The sequence below is a fragment of the Canariomyces notabilis genome, assembly GCF_033297395.1.
Source record: "Canariomyces notabilis strain CBS 508.74 unplaced genomic scaffold N656scaffold_11, whole genome shotgun sequence".
NCBI lineage: Eukaryota > Fungi > Ascomycota > Sordariomycetes > Sordariales > Chaetomiaceae > Canariomyces > Canariomyces notabilis.
In genome coordinates, this window is record NW_027041833.1 from 346,197 (window position 1) to 366,904 (window position 20,708).

The window sequence follows — 20,708 nt, forward strand, 5'->3', positions numbered from 1 at the left end:
TCCCCCAACCTCCTCCCCGGGTCAGAGGGCTGGGCACAGGAGGTCTGTACAAGGGCTCTGTGTGGTTGTTGTATGGGGTTCTTCGTGGGTCAGGGGTCAATTTTTCTTGTGCAGAGGCGTGGGTCCCAGCCCCTGAACTCCTGACAGGAGCAGGATAAATAGATCCATAGTCGCCGTTCTTCCAGGGCCACTCTTCAAGCAATTTTCCTCCTTTCCTCCCTACCACTAGGTTCGCCCTCTAATCCGACCGTGAAGAAGGTAAGGTAGTGTGGTTGATTGCTTCCGTCTAGTGGCCCTGAGCAGGGCACTGTACGTAGTCAGGTACGTGGTCTCGTTTCCTTGTGCTTGGTTCCTCCCCCTATTGTTGTGTAGTTTGTAGGTGTGATTTTGCACCTTCCATAGTGGGAAAATCTAGGACGCGGCTATCATTTGATGATAGTTGAAGGGTGCGATGATAGTTTGCAGTGCTATGATAGTTGACACTGCTGTCAAGACTTTTCACACTATCATACACACCCCATGGGCCCATACTATGATAGCTCCCCCCCCTGGGAATTCCGCTGTGGTTTTCAATAGGTAGGTAAGTATGGACCCATCATGGTACCGAACTGAACCTCTCCCTGTCGGAACTGGCTTCAACACTAGTCCATTTCTCTTCACCCCTGAACCCTCTACCATGATCACCCAGAACAGTACCTGTATAAGCTAGGACCCAGGTTTCTAGTCAGAACCCAGAATCGTTAGGTGCCTACGTATTGCTATTCCGAGTCGCATGTAGGACTTATTTTCGACAATGGCGCTCAAATATAAAGGGCTTGGACAGCGATGTTAGTAGCATTCTGAGCCGGTGGAATGTCAGCTGGACGACAAGGAGTAACTCTGAGGACTGAAGATACGAATGGCTTGCCTTGCGGCAATCCCTTGGGTCCCAATGACCCCTAAGTCAACCCTACCCGGCAGTCCGGCTCGTCCCGCCGCGCTCCTCAGTCCTATGCATCCCACCTACCTACACTACATGTAGGTACACTATTTGAGGCTCTATGCAAGGTACCAGCACACCAGAGTCAAGCACCGTTGGTGCCGGCGTCGCTTTTTGAGACAACCAACTCATTCCACATCCAGGCATCTGACTCGGGAGCCAAGCACCTACACATGGGGACGGCAGCAAGAACCAAGCTCAGTGTGCTGTAAGCGACTAGTAAGTAGTATTGATTATCTGCAGTGGTGCCGGATCTTCAGGTCTATTGGATCAAGGCGTACTACCTCGTATCTGCGAAGTGGACGCACACCAAGCGCAAAAAGGGGGCGGGAGGTGTGCTTACCAGGACCGTTCTCATGTCCAATGCAGGGCAACTACGGGTAGATGTGCTGTTTCTGCGGCTAGGCGGCATGTTGATCATCGGAGTAATGTACTACACTCCGCAAGTCCAGTCTTGAGAGGAGTTGCTGCAAAAGGCCATGTAAGGGTCTTACTAGCCCTAGGTAGGTGTTGTTACATTGGGATTGAGAGACTGCACCAACCTACCGATAGTGCATTGCCAAACCATGGTTCTAGACGTCTTGGGGCCTCTTGGCTGAAGACTTTGAACCAACACCAGTAACCACTACTACGTAGCCCCCAACTGCGTGAAAACTCAGTTTGGTAATCAATGTAACGGAAACATGCATCCTCTGTCAAGTAAACCGTTCGGACACCGAGCCTCATCAAGACATCAACCGGGTACGCGGGTCAGAAGCGGCCGTTTTTGTGGACCGCTCCCGGGTACGACTACATAATACACGTACTATCCTACCCAATAACCGTTGCTGCTGGTACCTAACCTAGGATTCAGGTCCCCCACCCGGGACTGTCCCACGTTTCGCTATCGCCTCGGGCTCAGCTGAAGTTACGAATGAGGCGAGAAGAAAAGCCAGGTACAGTACAGCCAGGCAGCCGGAACGACGCTTCCGGGCAGCAATAGTACAATAAGTACATGCAGATGACCACCACGTGAGGAGTCGAGGGGAAACGAAACAAGTCAAAGGGGGCCCAGCCCCGTCGAGGGTTCGATGCACCTATTGAACCAACAACTATCAACCTAACTAGCCTACGCCCCAAGGGTACATTGATGCTATCATTGCTATGTAGGACAAGAAGGTAAAGCTCGCCCTGATCATGAAATTTGCCCCATGCAGCCTCGTTCCAACGTGCTGTCTATCGTCTACCTTACATATGCACCTAGTAGCTACTGTAAGCTATCCTTGGCATCAAGACGGTCTATGGTCCTTGTTGGTCCTTGTTTTCTCTGTGCTCCCAACAACGGCTCGCCTCAATGTAGGTGTGCTCTGCGGCTGCACTGATGCAGTAAGCCTGCAGGCCTCACGTACTAAGAGATTTCTTCCGCCTATCATGGTTTCTCTTACAGCCAGGCCCGTTCCTGGATGGGTAAAATTTTATTCAAATAGGTAGGTATGCCCGTAACTTCCTTCTAGTGGTATCTGAGCACCCGGAGTCTGTTGGTGGGCAGTAGGCCCTGCGGCCCGGCCCGATCATTATTTCTGAGGTTCCCTGTTACGCCGCGTATAAGAGTCAGATGGTGCGCCAGCCAGATACAGGTAGAGTTGCCTGCTGCTGCAGCAGATTCCCCGGCAAGCTGCACTCTCGTCCTCGACAATGATGCTTCGTCAGGTATTCACGGTCTGCCTGACCACGGTGCTAGGCATACATGCCATCAGCATACCCCAATTCGAGCAGTTTGCCATAGACTCAGGGTTGGCCGTAACCGGGCTCAACGGGATTGCACTCGTGAACTCGGCGTCCAAGTTCGGCCAGTCATGCAATCCGAGCAATGTCAAAGTCCGCCGTGAATGGTACGTCCTGGTAAGTCTCTAGATTGGAATGAAAGCTGCTACTAACCCATGGCCTACCTACTTAGGAGAACCCTTTCCAAAAGCCAGCGCAGGGAGTTCATTGCGGCTGTCAAATGCCTCGCATCATCCCTCAGCATCCTGGCGCCAGGACAGGCTGCGGGAGCCAAATCGCTGTTTGACGATTTCGTCTTTGTGCACATGAATCAGACCATGTTTATCCATAACACGGTAAGGCTGGGCACGTCTCTTGAGTTGTGCCAACGCTACCTGTACATGACCCAGACTCACCGTCTGCAACGCAGGGCAACTTTCTCACTTGGCATCGGTACTTCATCCACGTCTACGAGCAAAAGCTGCAGGCATGTGGCTACAGAGGTATACATCTTTCCACCCCCTGGCTCTTCCCACGGCCTCGGACTTACCCTGACACCACCAACAGGTACTCTCCCTTACTGGGACTGGGGATTCGACGCTGAGTCACCGCGCGACTCGCCAGTATTTGATGGATCAGACACGTCTCTAGGCAGTGACGGTGAATTCGTCCCGCACCCTGGATTGGAGATCCTCTTCCCTGGTGCAACGGAACCCATCGTCCTAGCTCCCGGCACCGGGGGTGGTTGCGTCTTTGCCGGCCCCTTTGCCAACTTTACCATCCGCCTCGGACCCATCTCGCAGCCGGACCCAACAGCAGACAACTCTCGTTGTCTGAAGCGGGACATGAACGCTGATTCCATCAAAAGATTCGCCAGCTTCAGGAATACCACAGACTTGATCGTGCAGTCCCAGACGATCCAGTCTTTCCAAACCACCATGGTATGTCACTCTCCTCCCCAAAAGTAACCCTTCGTATGGCCGTCCTAACCGGCTTGCCACATCTAGGAAGGCGACCCCCGGTTTGTCCCGGGCTCACTGGGAGTTCACGGAGGCGGCCATTTTGCCATTGGCGGTGATCCTGGTTCAGACCCTTTCATCTCTCCCGGTGACCCTGCGTTTTACTTGCACCACAGCCAGATCGACCGCGTCTACTGGATCTGGCAGATGTTGGACTTTGAGAACCGCCAGGTATTTGATGCCGCTTTTCGCTAAGTGTTACCTAGGGCTAACCTGGCCTGCGTAACTGCGTTTTGTACCCAGGGTGTTTTCGGAACAAACTTTATGCTCGATCTCATTCCCAGCGCAAATACGACGGTTGACGACATCATCGACTTGTCGCCTTTGGCCGGCCCGATCAAGATTAAGGAGCTGATGAACACCGTTAGCGGATCGCCTCTTTGCTACGTTTATCTCTGAGAGTCAAGTGCTTGCCAGCAATTGATGAGATGATGATTCTCAGAACATCCGACCAAAGTCGCGAGACGGCCCATATTGTGTGAAGTGGGAGATAGAGGAAGTACTGGTTGCATTAGACATCAGTGATGACGGATGAAGCAGAGGTGCAGTGTTGTTGCACGCAAAATCGTCCCCAAGGAAGGTGGTACAGTACATACGACTTGGAAGTACAAGCCTGGGCCCATGGTTGTGTTAAAAGCGGTAGTCGAGAGGATGATTTTTGCATACAAAAGATCGAGGCTACATTAACAGATGCCAGCACCTCTCAAAGTACCGTACCAAAGCCACAGCGTGCTTGCCAGCATCTTGTCACTGTGCCCAATGTCAGCAATCGACGTGAAATGCCGGCGAAGTCTGCTTTGAAGCCAACTAGAAATGCTCCAGGCTCATGTTCGATACCTTACCTGCAGTAGGTGCACCTGCAGTACTGTACCATGTTGAGTAAGGTTTCCGCTCACACCGCCACACCTGACAACGGCAAGCCACATCCATATGTGGCTGGATGAGCTTGGCCCGCCGAGATAGGCCACCTCACCAGATTGCCACATTCTGTTGAGGCTTACCAGGGTCGGAAGTGGCTGGGTGAGCGGGAACCCACCATGAGCGGAAACCGTACCTAAGATGATACCTGGTAAGGCTGGGGATGGCAGCCCCGGTCAACAGACAACGACCCAGCTCGCGACCATTCCACAAGGTCTCAAAACATGCAAACATAAACGTCGCGCAAGCTTCGATCCGTGCAATTCCAGACTTCCGGGACCCAGTCGCAGAACCTTTAGCCCTGAGCCAATCAAGACCGTAGCCGCAAGGAACAGGTCGATCGGACAGCTGCCCCAAATGCTTGGTTGGGCTGGGCGATTGCAGACTGCCGCCCGCCAGGTGGGGCTCGCACCACCCCTCGACAGTGACCCCTCTTGTCTCCCGATTGGCCTGCTCAGCGCTTACTGACTCCCGCCATCGTCTCGAACGGATGAGTGCCTCATTCAATCGCGTTGCGTCTGCCATGTTATGCAAATGGTTCATCAGGCGCTAATATCGAAGACGCGCTTGTTTTGGGATTGTCATGGATGGGAAGGCAGGGAACGGCATCGATCAGATTCTGGCTTGAGCTTTTTGCGAGTCTCAACATAAAAGATGCAGTTCCGCGGCCTCACCTTCCGATCAAGATGTTCTTTCGACAGAACAATTTGTCAAACACGCCATTTCCTTGGTTGTTTTTCCTTTTTCTCTTTCCTTTTTCCTGGGTTTTTCCTCTCTTCTCTTTTCCTTGTGTGTGATCTCTCTACAGGGTTTCTTTTCCTTGGTCTTCCACGTTCCTCGAACTCCCGTCCGGTCTCTTAGCTACCCTGAGCTTCTCATCAGGTTCCCTTAAAGGACTTTCTGGCTCATCTATCCACTACTTTCTTGGGCTCCATCTTTCTAGGCAGTTGATCTGTCCCAAATTTCCCATATCTGTTTCCGCCAGGCCGTCGACTTGATCGAGCCTGACGATATCAGCCTCTCTCCTTACGACGCCCTTACACGTTGCCCAACATTCCCGTCAACACTTCCTTCCCGCCTCCCCCAACGGTTCCATTCCCGAAACCGCGCTTTCCCCTGCGGACAGCGAACAAGGAGCGGCCCTCGCTAGAGCTCATCACTGATTTCGAGGCAAACGGGCCCTTCAAGATGCGGTTCCAAGCACCGCAGCTGGGCGCCTTGGGCGCAACCTTCAGCATTATGCGGGCATGCCAGTTAGTGTCCCTCATTGCTGTCATTGGCCTCTGTGCCAATTTCATCAGCGAGATTGGCGCCGCCGAGCACAACCCTCCATCAGAGCTTATTGGCACTCTCACAGTGGTATGCCCCCTTAACACGCCGTCACCTCTTGAACCACCATTCTAACCTAATCCAAGGCCGTCCTAGCAGTGATATATGTCGTCATCACATACATTCTTTACTATGACAACATGCTGCCATTGCTCATGACCGGTGGCGTCGATGGCCTCTTCCTCGTCGCCGCTATCGTTGTGGCCTCGTTGATCGGCAAGCCCCTTTCGAAGCTCAACTGCGAACTCGTCCCAGTGGCACCCGACGCCGAAGTGCACACTCTTTTCTCGGCAGCCGCCCACGTGTTCCGGACAACAACCCTCACCAAAACCATCCCCTACTCGACCTTTGTCACGCTCGACCGGCCAGTGTGCTACGAGATTAAAGCGGTCTGGGGTCTTTCCATCACCCTGTGCGTGCTCTTCGCCTTCTCAGCGCTGGTCTGCGTATTTCTGTGGAAGCGCATTCGTCGGGACAACGCCACCCCCAAGGACATCGAAGGTTAGGGACGCGCGGGCGCCTTCGGGGGAAGCATGGCCAAGCCGAAGAAGCAGCCATGGGAGCTCAACGCGCCCCTTGGCGCTCAGACCGTTGCCGACGCCGTTGCTGCTCCCCCTCGCTTTCCGCCTCCCCCGCTGGCGCCCATCCGTGACCGCGGGGCCCACCGGCTCCGCCTCAGCAACCCGCGTCTCTCCCTGCCCCGCTCCAGCTACGACTCGGACGCCTCATCGACCTACAGCGACGCCGGTAGCCCGCCGCAGCCGCGTGCTGGTGGGCTCCGGCCGCCCCCACCGCCACGGAACATGCGGGAGAAGACCCGGGCCACAATGCCCACCATCCCCGGTTCACCGACAGATGAGACCGAGCAGGACGGGATCTCGCCTCTCTTGTCCCGCGCGCCGCCTGCTCTTCCCGCTTCCGTACCTCGCAGCAGCAACCCAACCAGCCTCACGCCCAAAGAAAAATCACCTGCACCAACAGACAACACCCCATCAACGGAGTCGCCCAGCTCTCCCAGCGACGACGTAATCCCCGACGAGCACAAACGCGTCCCGGGCCTAATCCTCCGCTCACCTCTGTCACCCACCTTGCTCCGGGGCTTGAGCTTGGGCCTGATGCCCGGAAGCAAGCGGCGGAAGCGGAAGCCCGTGCCCCCGCCCATCGTGGTGGTCCACCCGCCGAGGAGTGACTATCTGCTCGAGGGGAAGAGCGCGGCTATCGAGATGGCGGCCATGTCGGCTTCGTCTACTACCACCACCACCACCACCCCGAGCAAGAGCCCGGAGATGGTTAATGTAGGAGGGGAAGAGCCGCCGGCCGCGACCGCCGCGAAGCCCAAACGCAGGACCGTGTGGGGCATCATTGAGGGGTGGTGGGATCTGGGGCTTTTGGAGAGGATGAATACCGTCAGGTCGCGCAGGAAGTAATCATGTTGGGTTCACGTTGGCACGGGTCTTGGAAGGGCCTGGCTTCAGCGGGGGCCGGTATCAAAATTGGATTGGAGTTTGGGACGGATCTTTTTGCCTGGGAAGATGAAAACATAGATTGTTTATGTGGGTAAGGTAGTTAGCTTGTTCTGGTAACTGGTAATGAGTAATAAACAAAATTTAATGTTTGCGTGATGTGTTGAAAGGGTGGTTACGGTTGGCTCCAATTCAGAGATGTCGGCGACCGCGATGTGAGGACGCAGACCATTGACACATTCATGAAGCAGCCAGTGTTGAACTAAGTAGAGGAAGATTCGAGGCGTGGAGTTTGAGCCATGGGAGAGGAAGATGAGCACCAGATCCGGATCGTACCGGGCTATCCCGTTATCATTCAATGCTTCTATGTTCGAGATATGTGGCTATGCCTTCACAATCCAACCATGTGACTCCAGACACGCTAACAGGAGGTGAACGCAAAACTACTGCGAAGAACCACCAGAAATAGTAATGACTTGACCTACAACACGGTTAGCATGAGGACTCAAACTGGAAAGTCTAGAACCAGGAAAGGGGAACGTACCATTGACCCAACCGCCATCCTCGCTCGCCAAGAAGGCAACGACGCGCGCAACGTCCTCAGGCACGGCACACCGCCCGAGAGGGCAGTGGTCCGCCATGAGCTTCTCGATCGTCTCCGCCGGCATGTCAGGGGAACCCCCCGGGATATAGTGCCACGCATTCTGCGTAAACATGTCACTCTTGATACCGCCGGGCGCGACGCCGTTCACCGTGATCCCCCTGACACCAAAGTCCGTGGCGAAGGCCTTGACCATGCCGATAACGGCCATTTTGCTGCTGTTATACAGCGCGTGGTTTTTGACACCCATCAGACCGGCGGCAATGCTCGTCATGAGGATCAGACGCCCGTTGTTCTCCAGGTTCTTGAAGGCGGCCTGCCCGACAAAGAACTGGGCTCGCGCGTTGAGGTTAAAGACATGGTCGTACTTCTCCTCGGTGATCTCTTCCGTCTTATCCCACGACTCCGTACCGCTGTTGGACATGACAATGTCGAGACGACCGAACGCTTGCTTCGCCTCGGCAAAGAGCCGGTTGATCTCGGACACCTTGGAGACATCGGCCTGGATGGCGATCGCCCGCGCGCCGTTGTTGTACGACTCGATCTCCTTAACCACCTCCTGAGCAGGCCCCACTGACGAAACATAGTTGACCACCACAGAAGCGCCACGGCGCGCGAGCTCCAGGGCAACGCCCTTGCCGATGCCGCGGCCGGCGCCGGTTACCAGGGCGACCTTCCCCTCTAGGCTGGCGGTGGGTACTGCGAGGACCATTTTGAGCAAGGGCTGATAGGGTTGAAGATTCGGGGCTGGCAATAAGATATCTATGTACGTCCGGTCTTTGTATGAAAAGCAAGCGACGCGCCCTATTTACTGTTGAAGAAAAGAGGAGCAACAGGAAAGAAATGCTCAAGAACAGGAATCCAGCCCATCTTTTATTCTTGTAACATCAGGCTGGATAAATTTATCAGCTTCAGCAGCGTTGTCGGGCCCGAAGTTGAGGAGTTGCAACGTTGCGGTACTCCGGGGCCATGGTTATCGGAGTTGAGGGGGGAATGACCGAGCTCTCTCTGCGGGGCGCCGGGATCCCCCGCCCCAAGTCCGTCACCTGCTGAGCGCGAGCCGCGCGTAATAACCTAAACGCTCGCAGCTTTGAGGGAAGATGGTTTGGATGCATGCCATCCAACGCCACCCCACGAGTGGCGTTCAGGGTTGCCGGAGTACAAGTGTGGAATAGTACCTAACGTGGTGTAGCTAGGGGTTGTTGCTCCCGACACCCAGGGATGAACTTGAGAGCCGATGGCTAATTCGGGAAGCAGGACAAGCGGCGCATGTCCGTACAGTACCTTGCTGGAATGAGAGAAGCAAATTTTGGAGAAAAGTCAGAGGACACGGTGCCGATTTGATCCGCTTCGGTGGCACCGCTTGCCCGTCCGGAGCCATTGGAACACCCCTCCTGAGTCAAGCTGAATCTTCATCTCGGATCCGAGCCGGTCAATCGCCTGCCGTCGGTAGCAAAACAAGCTCACTCGCCGTATTTCCGTGTTGTTCGGGTCCTGCCTATTCCCGAGGCCCGATGGCGGACTGCCAACTGGCGCCGCAATATCTCAGGACGGGCATCGGCCTCATCAACCCAGCCGATGCCCGACGTGGTCTTTGGTCGGTTATAGCCGCTCAGCCCCTTAATCCTGATTAGCAGGACCGAGTCGTCCCAAACTCGGGCAACCACCGAGTTGCCATCACCTGCGCCGTCGTGACATGCCTCGCCGCCTCGAATCCACGAGTTCCACTCGTGCGTGTTCATTCCCTCGATCTTGGCTCCTGCTGGGCCAAAACCGAGATCAAGATTTCTCGGCATCCCTCCGGCCGGCCAACGGCTGAACTCTCAGCTGCGGGGCCTCTTGCTCTGCCCGGACTCTTCTTTCGCCGCCGGACGCGGGGGTGGCTGCTCCGGATACGCTAGGTCCGCATCACCCATTTTGCACCGTCTGCCAATCTGACTTTTCCACATCACCGCATTGCTTCGTGCCTCCCGCGTCCTCTTATATCTCGTCCTTGAAAATCTTCACACTCGGCCAACGGGCTTGGTTCAAGCACATGAGGAGTGTGACCGGTTAGTCAGTTCGGGGTCAACGAGCGAAGTTCGCTTTCGAGATAAAGATGCAGGACCATTTCTTGATGCATCGATGCTGCCATCGAGAAAGGCCGTTGTTCCTCCTCAGAAAAAGTTATCATGGATCACATGATCTTTTGAGAGACAGATGCATCAATCTGGACTGCCGTAATATTCGAAGGTGCCAGGCTGACCAAAGGAAGGACGGCCCAGAGGCACTTATGCCACTTGGTGTTGCACCAGGAGCAGGACGACTTCATCTTGTTTTGAGATATTGGAACAAAACCCAATGGCTTCCAGTCGCCGAGTCACCAGCTGTCTGACGAGAAATAAATGGCAGCAAATCGGCAAAGAGCAAAATGGTCGGGGACAAAAGCGGCGGTAAAAGATCGCAATCCACGACTGCTCCCCAATAGAAATGAATGGACACGACTGGTTCAGACGACCCGCAGTGAAAGGAAGGGGACGGTAGGGGACCGAATGCAAATGAATGGAGTGCAGTGCCGAGCAATAAGAGAGTTTAGCTGTTTAGCAGGTTTGATCTAGGATAGCCGTAAGATTGAGATAATTAGAACTAGAGCGGGCGGCAATGAGAAAACCAGAAGCGAGACCTGAGGAGTCGAGTCATCTCGAACTCGCGTCAGTCCTGGCAAGCGGTTTGCAGCGCAGCAACGCGCTCAGGCGGAAATCGCAATCAGTGACGCGAGAAACCAACGGTTCTGGTTGGGTGGGCCATTCTGGTTGTCCGCCAAGCCCTACAAGCGCCCAATCACAGACGCCAATGGGACGAGCCAGGGGCGGAATTGAATGGTTGCCGTTGGCAACCGCCTTGGCAGTTGAAGAAAACAAAGACGGCTGCAACGATCAGGGTCGTTTCAGCGTTCTGGCATGGAAGCAGAGCAACTGACTCCATTCTCCATACTTTTGTTGGAGACAGCGCCTGGCATTTGCATTGCTCATCCGGGCTCCAGAACCTTTTACGAGTAACAACTACACCACCAAAACCTCGCATCGGGGGGACCATCTCCTAGGCAGAGACTGCTCTCGGCCAGACTTTCGCCTGAAGAGGGCATCCAGCCACAATAAATCCAGCTCTTAGATAGCCCCAAAGACTACATCGACTGAGCGCAACTACGCGACTCGCCTCGCCCGGCTGCCTGGCTTGTGCTGCGTGAGGTGCGCTGGGTCCATACCAAGGCGACGGAGGATGGTGAAACTGACTGAGATGCTGAGGTGCAGTATCGGAACCGCATCGACCAGCGCTCTTGGAGTGCGACAACTGGCGCATCGACGACAAACAATCCTCACTCTTCCGAACTCGACTCTGCATTATCAATGCTGTCCAATCCGCCCCCTTCCAGCAGGCTTCACCCGCGCACGCCCCGACACCAGCATCGGCGGCAGAACTCGACGCCTTCGGCGTTTGAGGTAGTAAAGATTGCGCCCCTGCCCAGTTTCCAGCAGCAACGGTCGCATGTGGCACACCGACGGGGCCTCAGCCTCGACACGCGGCGACAGCAGCTCGCTTCGACAACCGCGACCACAACAACACGGCAGGACTACACAACGGTAGGTACTTCGACCACTAACCCAGGATTAGCAACGACACAACAGCATGTACTGCAAGAAGCGCAGCAGCAACGCACAGCACGCCCGGGCCCCAGCCAGCCCACATTCACAGATGACAATGAGGCTTTCCTTCTGTCGCCCCATGTCACCGCCCAAAGTCAGCGCTTCATGGACGCATCCCCAAGCAGAGGGCGGATGGCAGACTTGACGGCCTTCTCCTTCGACGCCTACCTAGGGGGCATCGACATCACCAAGAATCCCCCAAGCTTCACGAACAATACCGGCCTGGACCCAGGGGGAGACTTCGAGTTCTTCGGCACCGACAGTGCCCTATCCACGCCCACATTTATCACCTTCCCAGATTCATGTCCGGCAAGCCCGGCCCAGGGGTGGATCTCGGAAAGCGAGACGGCGAGCACACAACCACGCCGGGCATCGCGGAGGATAAGTGGCAGCATCATGGAAAAGGTCGCCAGATTCGAGGCTTTGGGAGGCGGAGTTCACACCTCGTCCCAGAGACCGTGCACACCCACTAACCAGATGATGAACGGTACGTTGTGATGCATCTGAGCCTCTGTCGCGCGCCAATGAGTTGGTACACTGACGACCATGAAACAGGATGTTTCCCTCAAACTCCGGTGGGCACACCTCATCAGCAATTCATCAAGACCGAGCCGACTCCCCTTCAGCCCACGAATAGATTTTCTGAGAACTACGACGAGTCGATGGAAGAGACGATCAAGCCTAGCCGCGCCAACAAGAATAGTAATCGCAACTCTGGTGTTTTCCAGGACTTGAGGCAGCAAGCGGAGGGCATGGTCCAAACGCCGCCTCGTGCAGGCACCATACCCATGCCGCTGATGGACCAGAACCACCGGTCGCCGGAATTCATGAACATGCGCAACGTCAGCGATGAGTTCGTCAAGATCGAACGAGCTTTCAATGGGGCTTGCCAGGCTCCGATCCCGCAGGCATTTGCTCAACAGCGTGATCCCTTCAGCAACAAGCCAGATTTCCATGCCCCGATAGATCCTGAGTCTCAGCACACTCTCATTCACCATGGTTTACCAAGCCCAGGCAGCAAGACCCCATCACGCCGCAGCTCGCCCCATCGCCGGGCGGAGTCTATAGCGTCCATCACCAGCGCGGCTAGTATCGCGGACATCAATATCGAGGAGACCAAGACCGAGACCGGCGTGACTCTCGATGACATTGCCGCCTTCATCCGAGGACCGGACCCGTCAGACGGAAAGTGGGAGTGCCTGTACGAAAACTGCCACAAGCGCTTCGGGCGCAAGGAGAACATCAAGAGCCACGTCCAAACCCATCTGAACGACCGCCAATACCAATGTCCAACATGTAAAAAGTGCTTTGTCCGCCAACACGACCTCAAGCGGCATGCCAAAATCCACACAGGCATCAAGCCGTACCCGTGCGACTGCGGCAACCGCTTTGCGCGCCACGACGCCCTGACGCGCCACCGTCAACGAGGCATGTGCATCGGCGCCTTCGACGGCATCGTGCGGAAAGTGGTGAAACGCGGGCGGCCGAAGAAAGTCCGACCGGACATGGAAGGGCGCCTCGAGAAGAGCGAGCGGACGAGGCGCAAGAACAGGCTCGACTCAGTCAGCTCGGTGAGCAGCCAGTCCGGGTGTTCAGACAGCTCGGCCGCGAACTCGCCCGGCAATAACGAATTCGACGGGCTCATGGACGAGGACCAGTTCGCCGACATCGACATCATGGACGTGGCCATGTCCTCCATCCCGACTACGTCGGCGGCAGCAACGATGAATCCAAGCGCTCTCGTTGGCGTCTCGAGCGCGCCCATGCCCACAATCAGCGAGAGCATGGCCGATGTCTTCGGCACCGCCTTATCCCCCGGCGCAAACCACGTCGCATCGCCCTCGGCCATGAGCAACTACAGCCACGCCTCGCATGCCACCACGCACTTGTCCTCGGCCTCGCGGCCCGCAACAGCAAGCGACCGCACCACGCAGCCCCTACATGGTGGCGGAGGAGGAGGCGGTGGGGACTACCGCGACGGCACCGCGGATCAGCCGCTGCGCAGGGCGGATTCACCCGCCAGGAGCGTCGCCAGCCACTACACCCACCTGCCGGGGACGCCGCCCGAACTCTCAACGAGCAGCTCGCCCCCGCCGACCAGCGGCAGCGGCAGCGGCAGCGGCAGCGCGCAGTTCTTTGACGTGGATCCCAACAGCAGCGGCATCTCGGACGCCAGCATCGGGTTGGGCACCACGGTTGCCGCCCACGCAGCAGCAGCCGCCGCGGCCGCGGCTAGTTCAGTCGGAATGGGATGCGGCAGCTCGGCGATGCCTGCGGGTGGTGTTGGCGGCCTGGAGAATGACATGCTCCTGCAGTACGCAGATCACGACGGGCTCGTCCAGCTCGACCAGAGCATGCTCCTGGGCAAGTTCGATGAGGACTTTGATGGTGTCAGCATGTTTGCTAATGGAGAGGACGTCTTCTTTGGAACGACCTAGGCGTGGCTTGGACATATTCATATGTTTTGACTCGTGGGTAGCGGGTTGATTCTTGTCGGTTTGTCGGTTCTCCATGCGGTTGGTCTGCTTCTTGTCAACATTTCGAGGGACAAAAATGTTGGTTTTCGGCCTGTCATCGATGTTTTGTTTTTCATTTCTCTGGGAACCTCATGAGTCTCACGGCACCTGCCCCTTGCTACCACTTCTGCCTCTGGCTGCGGTACTAGCAGGACTCGGAAGGTGGACGCTCTCTCAGAGAACCCGATGATTCCCCGCCCAGCGCCCATCGGACTATTGGTATTCTACGAGGGTCATGAACGGTTTCGATGGACTTTGTGTACTCCTAGGTTGCTTTGCTGCTAGTGTACAATTAGGGACCGGGAATTGTTTTCGGGGTATGTACGTACTTGGTAATTGGGATAGCGGTTCGGGCGAGCATGACTTGCAGCGGATGGTCGAATGAATTTCCTGGGGAGGATTTGCAGAACTAAGCGATCCTTGGCTTTTTCTTTTGTCTCTTGAACTTCGAATGGAGGGATCATGATGTATGTGGGATAGATTGGTGCCATTGGAACCCAAAGTCGCTGGTTCTCTTGCATCTGTCAAGCAGCTTCTTTTGTTGTTACAGCGGGTTGGTCTTTCTCACTTGGGCAGCGAAAATTTATACCTTGTTGCATAGACGTTAGTATCCATTCTCTGATAACTCGCAGAGATTTGGATCCACGCCCGTCACTATATCGCATCAATAATTGAACGACCTTTGGCTGCGTTTAGCTTTGATCGCATCGACCACGTGCATCTTGCTGCGTATGGATTTGCCACACGGAACTTGACGGCCTAGAGGTTACCGGTCGTTATGTAGTCCCACCCACTCCTGCCTACTGTCCCCTACCTACTAGCGTAGATCCGCTGTCCTATAATTTTCACAACTTCACCGCATCAATACATCGATCATTTCGGCACAAATCTCAACTGGAAGCCCTCAAATCTGAAGGCTATCACCCCTCACCCTAACGCTTACGGCAGAATGGACGTGCCAACACCCATCACAGTGTTGCCATCGTTTTCTCCCGGCAGCGGGACCCCGGCGGTCTGCCTCACTCAAGATCTGCCCCAGGGAGTTGACGCAGATATTCTGCTGCTGAGTTGCCGAGATCTTCGACACATCCTGTACACGCTCTACGCTGAGCAAGGCTTTCCGGCACGCACTATCGATTTCACCGCCTGCGATGCCGACGAAAATGTCATTGGTAAGACTTCAGTCCAGTCTTGATACCCTATTTATAGTCGCAATCAGGCAGCTCTAATCATGCACGTAGCGCGGAACATCTTGCTCTTGACCCTCATCCTGGATGGGCTCAACGCAGTTTCACTCACTCAGCTCTGGAACGTCTACTATCATTTCTACCTCGACGAAACAGATCTACAGCTTCTTGACGCTCAAGCAAGGAAGCTGGTTGGCTTATCGCAGACCCTGCAGGACTGGCACGCAAGCACCTATGGCACTACGGTGCGTTTTGGCGATGAGTCGACCCTCTCTCTGACTCGTCGGGTATGGGCCGAGTACGCGAATGCTGCCCGTGGCCGAGCCACGGTTGGGTACAGGGCCCAATTCGAGGCGGGCTTAATGAGGTCAAGAAGGGCCGCAGATGCGGAAAAGCAACATCGGCCAAGTTTCACGCGAGCAACCACGCCTCTGTCTGAAGCGCTTTCGGACGAGCTTAATGAAGCCATCAAGCAGCACTGGGAAACGGGTTTGACAGGGCCTCTGCCTGCTTCAGGCACAACCTCGATGGCTCCGAACCCCGTATTTGCGGTGCCGCTACGAGGTTCCTCGCTTCTCAGATTCCCAACTGATGCTCTTCTGAGTTTCCATCTGGCTGCCGCCGCTGCCAAGCTCACTTATTTGTCTCCCCTTCGCCTCGATGAACAAAGGGTCGAAAGCGCCGACATCAAACTCAAGCTGTTCGAGCTGGCAAGACTACAGTTTAGCCAGTGGACAAATGCCTTTCGGATCGCGGCACCACGAACTACGGTTCGCTTCATTGCAAGCAATCCTTTTGCCCTCTGCTCCACGCTGTGGCACTGCTTTAAGAAGGGCGACACATGCGCCAACAAGTTCCGACGGCAGCTCAGTTTTGACTTGCTGAGACTCGCAGATTGCGAGTACGGTGCGAGTGGTAAAGCGCCCAAGCAGTTCGACGTCATCGACACGTCGAGCCTCGCAGATCAGACAGGGACATTGAACCTGCTGGTTTCCGCTCGGCCCTTGCTGAAAGATACGCCGCTCGCGACTCTCTACACCGATGAGGTACGCGGCGCGGCTGATGACCCAGGTCGGCCCATTGGCCAGTTGATCTGGCGGACTTATATGGTTCCTACGCTACTCGGCCTAGTGCCCGCCGAGTATTGGACTAACGCCAATGTAACATCGTTCGCTACAAAGACTGCGATAACAGCCGACTATAACGCTAGGGAAACGACGGTCTCTTTTCCCTGTCTCGATTCTCGTGCTGCCTGGAAGCTGGTCAAACACATTCCGGGGTCGCCGCCGAAGACAGCCAAGCTAATTGTTGCTAAGGAGTCGGACATTGCATTGTGGTTTTACTGCATATACAGCGGCGTGTTCGAGTCTCGACGTCCGGACACGCCAAATTTGGACGACATACCGGAACTACTGTGTTATCATCCAGGAAGCTTCGCTGCCTTGCTCAAAGCCGTTGGCGAACATCTACAGCTGGATCTTCAGCGAGTCAAAATGGATTTCGTGGAACACCTTGTGACAAGCCACAAGAAACCGGGGGGAGCCACTCACCCGAACACTCCCCGTATCTTAGAAGTGTTCAGCTGGCTCTCTCCGAAACTTCCTAAGAAGGCGGAGAAACCGGTGACCTATACCTGGATTGAAGATGACTACGAGCACCCGGAATTTTACAACTGGCATGACGTCCCACCGGTCCTTGCGGTGACCCTGGCTATCCCCGCGGATCGGTGGAAACGGATGCTGCAGTCGGTACAAGACAAGGCTCTATCTACTGATATCTTGATCGAAGTTCATGTGGCCAGGAATCTTCCCACGGCTAGGGTATATTCAGACGTCCAGATTTCCTTCGGCAAGATTATTGAACAGGGTTTCTCTTCCGCGGACAACTTCGCCTTGCTTGTAGAGGAGGATAAAGAGGGCTGGAGCGGATCATCGGAGATGATCGTCTCTTTTGTTGTTGAGACAGTGGTCATCGAAGACACCTATAACTATGCGGATGTAAGTGTTTGCGTGGTCCGCACAGGATCTAGCACCGCCCTGTTTCAAGAGCTGCTGGGTGAGGATTGCACAATTCACCGGGCAAGCTTCAAACCAAGAGCCGGTTATGGGCGTGTTCTTTTCACTAAACAGCGACCCGGACAAATTCCTCCGCCAATCGCTTGGGACGAGCCGGAAGCTTCTCCGGAAGCTTCTCCGGACGCACCAGCTCCTGAGTTGGTTTTTTCCGCCGACTTCGACGAGGCCTCTGGACACCATATTACCACAATTACAGGGCGCATCAACATCACATCGGAGCAGGGAAAGAAGCTATTGGCCGATAAAGCCAAGATTGAGCTGCAACAGTCATCTCCGTTTACCATTGAAGTTGTCTTTGGCCAGGGGATTCTCACTCTGCCTCTCACGTTCCCAGTCCCGGTCGTCAAGGAGGGCAGCAAGACTCGCATTGCTCGCAAGTCTTGTTACATCGAGGTTGTCGCGCCGTTCGCGAGCCCTTTGGAGTCGCCGCCTATTCTAGATGACTTCTTGCTCCCGACAACCTTGGTCAAGCCCTCTTGCATCCCGGTGACAATCAACATACCCCACCTTAACCTCGACAGTCTCCCAATCCTGGACATAGATGAAAAGTCCCCTCTCGGCTTCATTGGAACCGTCACTTCCCTCACCTTCACTCCGCGTGAGCGTCGGCTCCGCGAGGAGGCGTTCATGGGATCCTCCACAAGGCTGAGTTCCTCGGCCCGCCTCAACTTCAAGGAATCTCTCTTTACGATTTTCATGATCACCGCAGGTCTGCAAGGCGGCCAGACGGGCTTGATCGCCTTGAAGCACCCGCAGCAAGGGGGCATCCACATGCTGCTGTTTGTGAGCGCGGTCCGACTCGATGGGCCGCACGGCTCCGTCGTGCTGGACGCGGCCATCCTTCCCTTGACAAAGGCCTTGATTGAATCGGGCGAGCTGGAGGTCTTCCTTTTGCTGCTCAACAGCCTCGAGTGCTGCACCCTCACCATCAACGACGCCGAGCTGGCCCTCTGGAAGAAGGCGCTTCCCGCGCTGGCCGAGCGCTGCCGCACGTGGGTTCACGATCCGGACACGTGCGAATATAAACGCCACGGCAGGGTCCCCGTTGGTCTGGGCATGGGTGAGCAGGTCCTGTGTTCCTGCGGCCAGGGCAAATTCCCACCCGACTTTATCACACTCCCCGAGTGGGACACGGCGGCGAAATATGCCACGCGCGTGGCCATCAGCCCCGTGTTTGCGTCTGACCTTGTGGGAGAGCTGGTCGATGCTGATTCAATCATAACGGGTCCGGCAGGTGCCGCGGCCCGGCTGAAATCTTGTAGGAATTGTGGCAAAAACGAGGGTGGGGAGACGGGTGTCAAGCTGAAGAGGTGCGCGCGCTGCTTGGAAGTTGTCTATTGTTCTTCTGAATGCCAGAAGAAGGACTGGAGGAAACATCGAATGGAGTGCAAGGAGAACGAAATATATCATCAGGAGTAAAGGGTGTGTGTCACAGCCCTGTTGCCACTTCTGGAACTGGGATGGATATCTTCATTCTCGATGTTTGGCCATGCCCATATCATTGATATAACAGGGCCATGGCATACACTTTAGTTTGCGTGTATTCCAAAAAAGATGTACTGGGTCCAGCTATTTAGGGTTGAAGAGAAGACCTTCTTGGGAACGGTCCTACCTGTATCAGGCTATTGACACAGCTTGGAATTTGGAATAAAAACAGAATGATCAGATACTGCAACTCAGTCTATGACTCCCGGATTTCTCAACCCTTATAAGACCAATAGTCATCGTCATCCAAGATTTCAATCGTCCACTAAGCATGTGTGATCAATTTTCGAGCGGAAAACGGCTGAATATATAAGCTGAACGGGAGTTGGTATCACCTGGCGATGCTAAACATTATAACGTTGCGATGTCAAGTGACGCTATTATACCCCCGGTCTCCAATATCAAACATCAAATCACGACGCCTTGCCGCAGTCTCCTGACTGCTGTACCAAGTACTCGCATCGAGAAGCCCTAAGTGCGATTACTTGAACCCCTGAACCACTTTCATGGGCCGAATCGGAGGTTCCCGAAGCACCTAGCACGACAGCTTCAGATACTGCTCATTCAAGTGCCACTGGGCTACAGATAAGATGCACGAGATACGTGTCAGCCCGGCATTCCACTGCAGTATTCGCCGGTTGCGTGCAGGACGGTCGGGAACCGGAGCAACAAACGGAGCAGCGATTACGGCGATGAAAGGTAAGAATTAGTGTACAATACGAAGTATGGGCTGAATCTGATACAACAGAAATGGCACATCTGGAAACCTTACCATAGAAATCCAACACGGCACCACGAAGTCGATTCGGCTGTCTTTTAAGATGGCGAGGATGGCCTAAATGGTTCTGCAATTCACCCCCATCAGCGGACATGTTCAGTGGGTGGTGTTGAGATATCAAAATCCCGTCCCGCTTGTTGGCCAACCGTTTGCGGAACCGAAATTGCTGCTTTTGCACAGCCCCACTGGGAATAAAGAGACCGCGCAATCATCAGATTACCATGCACCATGCGTCTGGTCGTATTCTCATCGTCTCGAGATGCTTATTGTATAAACATCACTGTCGATTGCCGGCTGGCAGGGGCAAAAAAGGTTGGCGACCTACAACATGAGAGTGTAAAAACCATCGCAAGCGGTGCTGGCTGCCTCTTGTTCAAATGGGGGGATGACGGGGACGGGGTGTCCCAACTCTTACGATCACCCTAATGTTTCACGTTTCAACTTTTGGGTTTGGAGTCCCGGCTTCGTCCTGCAGCTGCAAGGCTGCAGGAGGATCGGGGACGGGGAGAGACAAAAGTTCTCGCTCTTGTAACTTAAGGCGTTCTTCCGTCCATGGTACAAGTACATACAGTAAAGAAAGATATATTGTAGCGTGATGCTCGCATCACCTAGCATCACACGCGTCGTTGTCCTTCCTCCGTGAGTTTCCCTCCTCACCTTACAAGTACGCGTATCCGCTCTCTTCCTGAGGTGGCAGTCGCAGCCAATACCGTGACACGTTGTAATACAGTATGGAGTGAATTGGTACAATACACAATCTACGTACTTTCAAGCGCTCCCACAGTGTAAAGATTCGTATCGTTAATCTAGCTTATTTAATCCGAGCGCACCGCGTGGCAAATTTGAGCGATGTTAACGGATGATTGTCCTTGGTAGAAAACGGGCATCTTTCAGTGGAAATGTACCTGTGCATCATAACACTGGATAGCTGT

At 54.9% G+C, this 20,708-nt stretch overlaps 7 protein-coding genes across 7 annotated transcripts; 5 read left to right on the forward strand and 2 right to left on the reverse strand.

The window, feature by feature from the left end:
• The first annotated feature begins 2,419 nt into the window (after positions 1-2,419).
• N656DRAFT_779308 (tyrosinase-like protein) lies at positions 2,420-4,466 on the forward strand. Its single transcript, XM_064815168.1, has 6 exons — positions 2,420-2,850; positions 2,916-3,078; positions 3,153-3,225; positions 3,290-3,663; positions 3,730-3,912; positions 3,985-4,466. The coding sequence occupies exons 1-6, from the start codon at positions 2,654-2,656 to the stop codon at positions 4,138-4,140; spliced, it is 1,146 nt and encodes a 381-aa protein (XP_064670021.1). The 5' UTR covers positions 2,420-2,653; the 3' UTR covers positions 4,141-4,466.
• A 114-nt stretch (positions 4,467-4,580) lies between these two features.
• On the reverse strand, positions 4,581-5,449 carry N656DRAFT_90570 (uncharacterized protein). Its single transcript, XM_064819393.1, has one exon. It carries the CDS (start codon positions 5,200-5,202, stop codon positions 4,711-4,713), a length of 492 nt encoding a protein of 163 aa, XP_064670022.1. The 5' UTR covers positions 5,203-5,449; the 3' UTR covers positions 4,581-4,710.
• Positions 5,450-5,775: 326 nt separating this feature from the next.
• On the forward strand, positions 5,776-6,494 carry N656DRAFT_709309 (uncharacterized protein; the record flags this gene model as incomplete). Its single annotated transcript, XM_064811583.1, has 2 exons — positions 5,776-6,018; positions 6,075-6,494. Coding segments are annotated over 2 exons (663 nt in total), but the record flags the coding sequence as incomplete, so codon positions are not given.
• Positions 6,075-7,654, forward strand: N656DRAFT_90652 (uncharacterized protein). Its single transcript, XM_064819394.1, has one exon. The coding sequence runs from the start codon at positions 6,522-6,524 to the stop codon at positions 7,413-7,415; it is 894 nt and encodes a 297-aa protein (XP_064670024.1). The 5' UTR covers positions 6,075-6,521; the 3' UTR covers positions 7,416-7,654.
• Positions 7,655-7,894: 240 nt separating this feature from the next.
• Positions 7,895-8,764, reverse strand: N656DRAFT_709335 (NAD(P)-binding protein; the record flags this gene model as incomplete). The annotated part of the gene is made up of 2 exons (XM_064811588.1): positions 7,895-7,932; positions 7,996-8,764. The coding sequence occupies 2 exons, from the start codon at positions 8,762-8,764 to the stop codon at positions 7,895-7,897; spliced, it is 807 nt and encodes a 268-aa protein (XP_064670025.1).
• A 2,674-nt stretch (positions 8,765-11,438) lies between these two features.
• Positions 11,439-14,173, forward strand: N656DRAFT_798246 (uncharacterized protein; the record flags this gene model as incomplete). Its single annotated transcript, XM_064817738.1, has 2 exons — positions 11,439-12,222; positions 12,291-14,173. The coding sequence occupies 2 exons, from the start codon at positions 11,439-11,441 to the stop codon at positions 14,171-14,173; spliced, it is 2,667 nt and encodes an 888-aa protein (XP_064670026.1).
• Positions 14,174-15,091: 918 nt separating this feature from the next.
• On the forward strand, positions 15,092-19,211 carry N656DRAFT_753369 (uncharacterized protein). Its single transcript, XM_064813061.1, has 2 exons — positions 15,092-15,423; positions 15,493-19,211. The coding sequence occupies exons 1-2, from the start codon at positions 15,201-15,203 to the stop codon at positions 18,930-18,932; spliced, it is 3,663 nt and encodes a 1,220-aa protein (XP_064670027.1). The 5' UTR covers positions 15,092-15,200; the 3' UTR covers positions 18,933-19,211.
• The last annotated feature ends 1,497 nt before the right edge of the window (positions 19,212-20,708 follow it).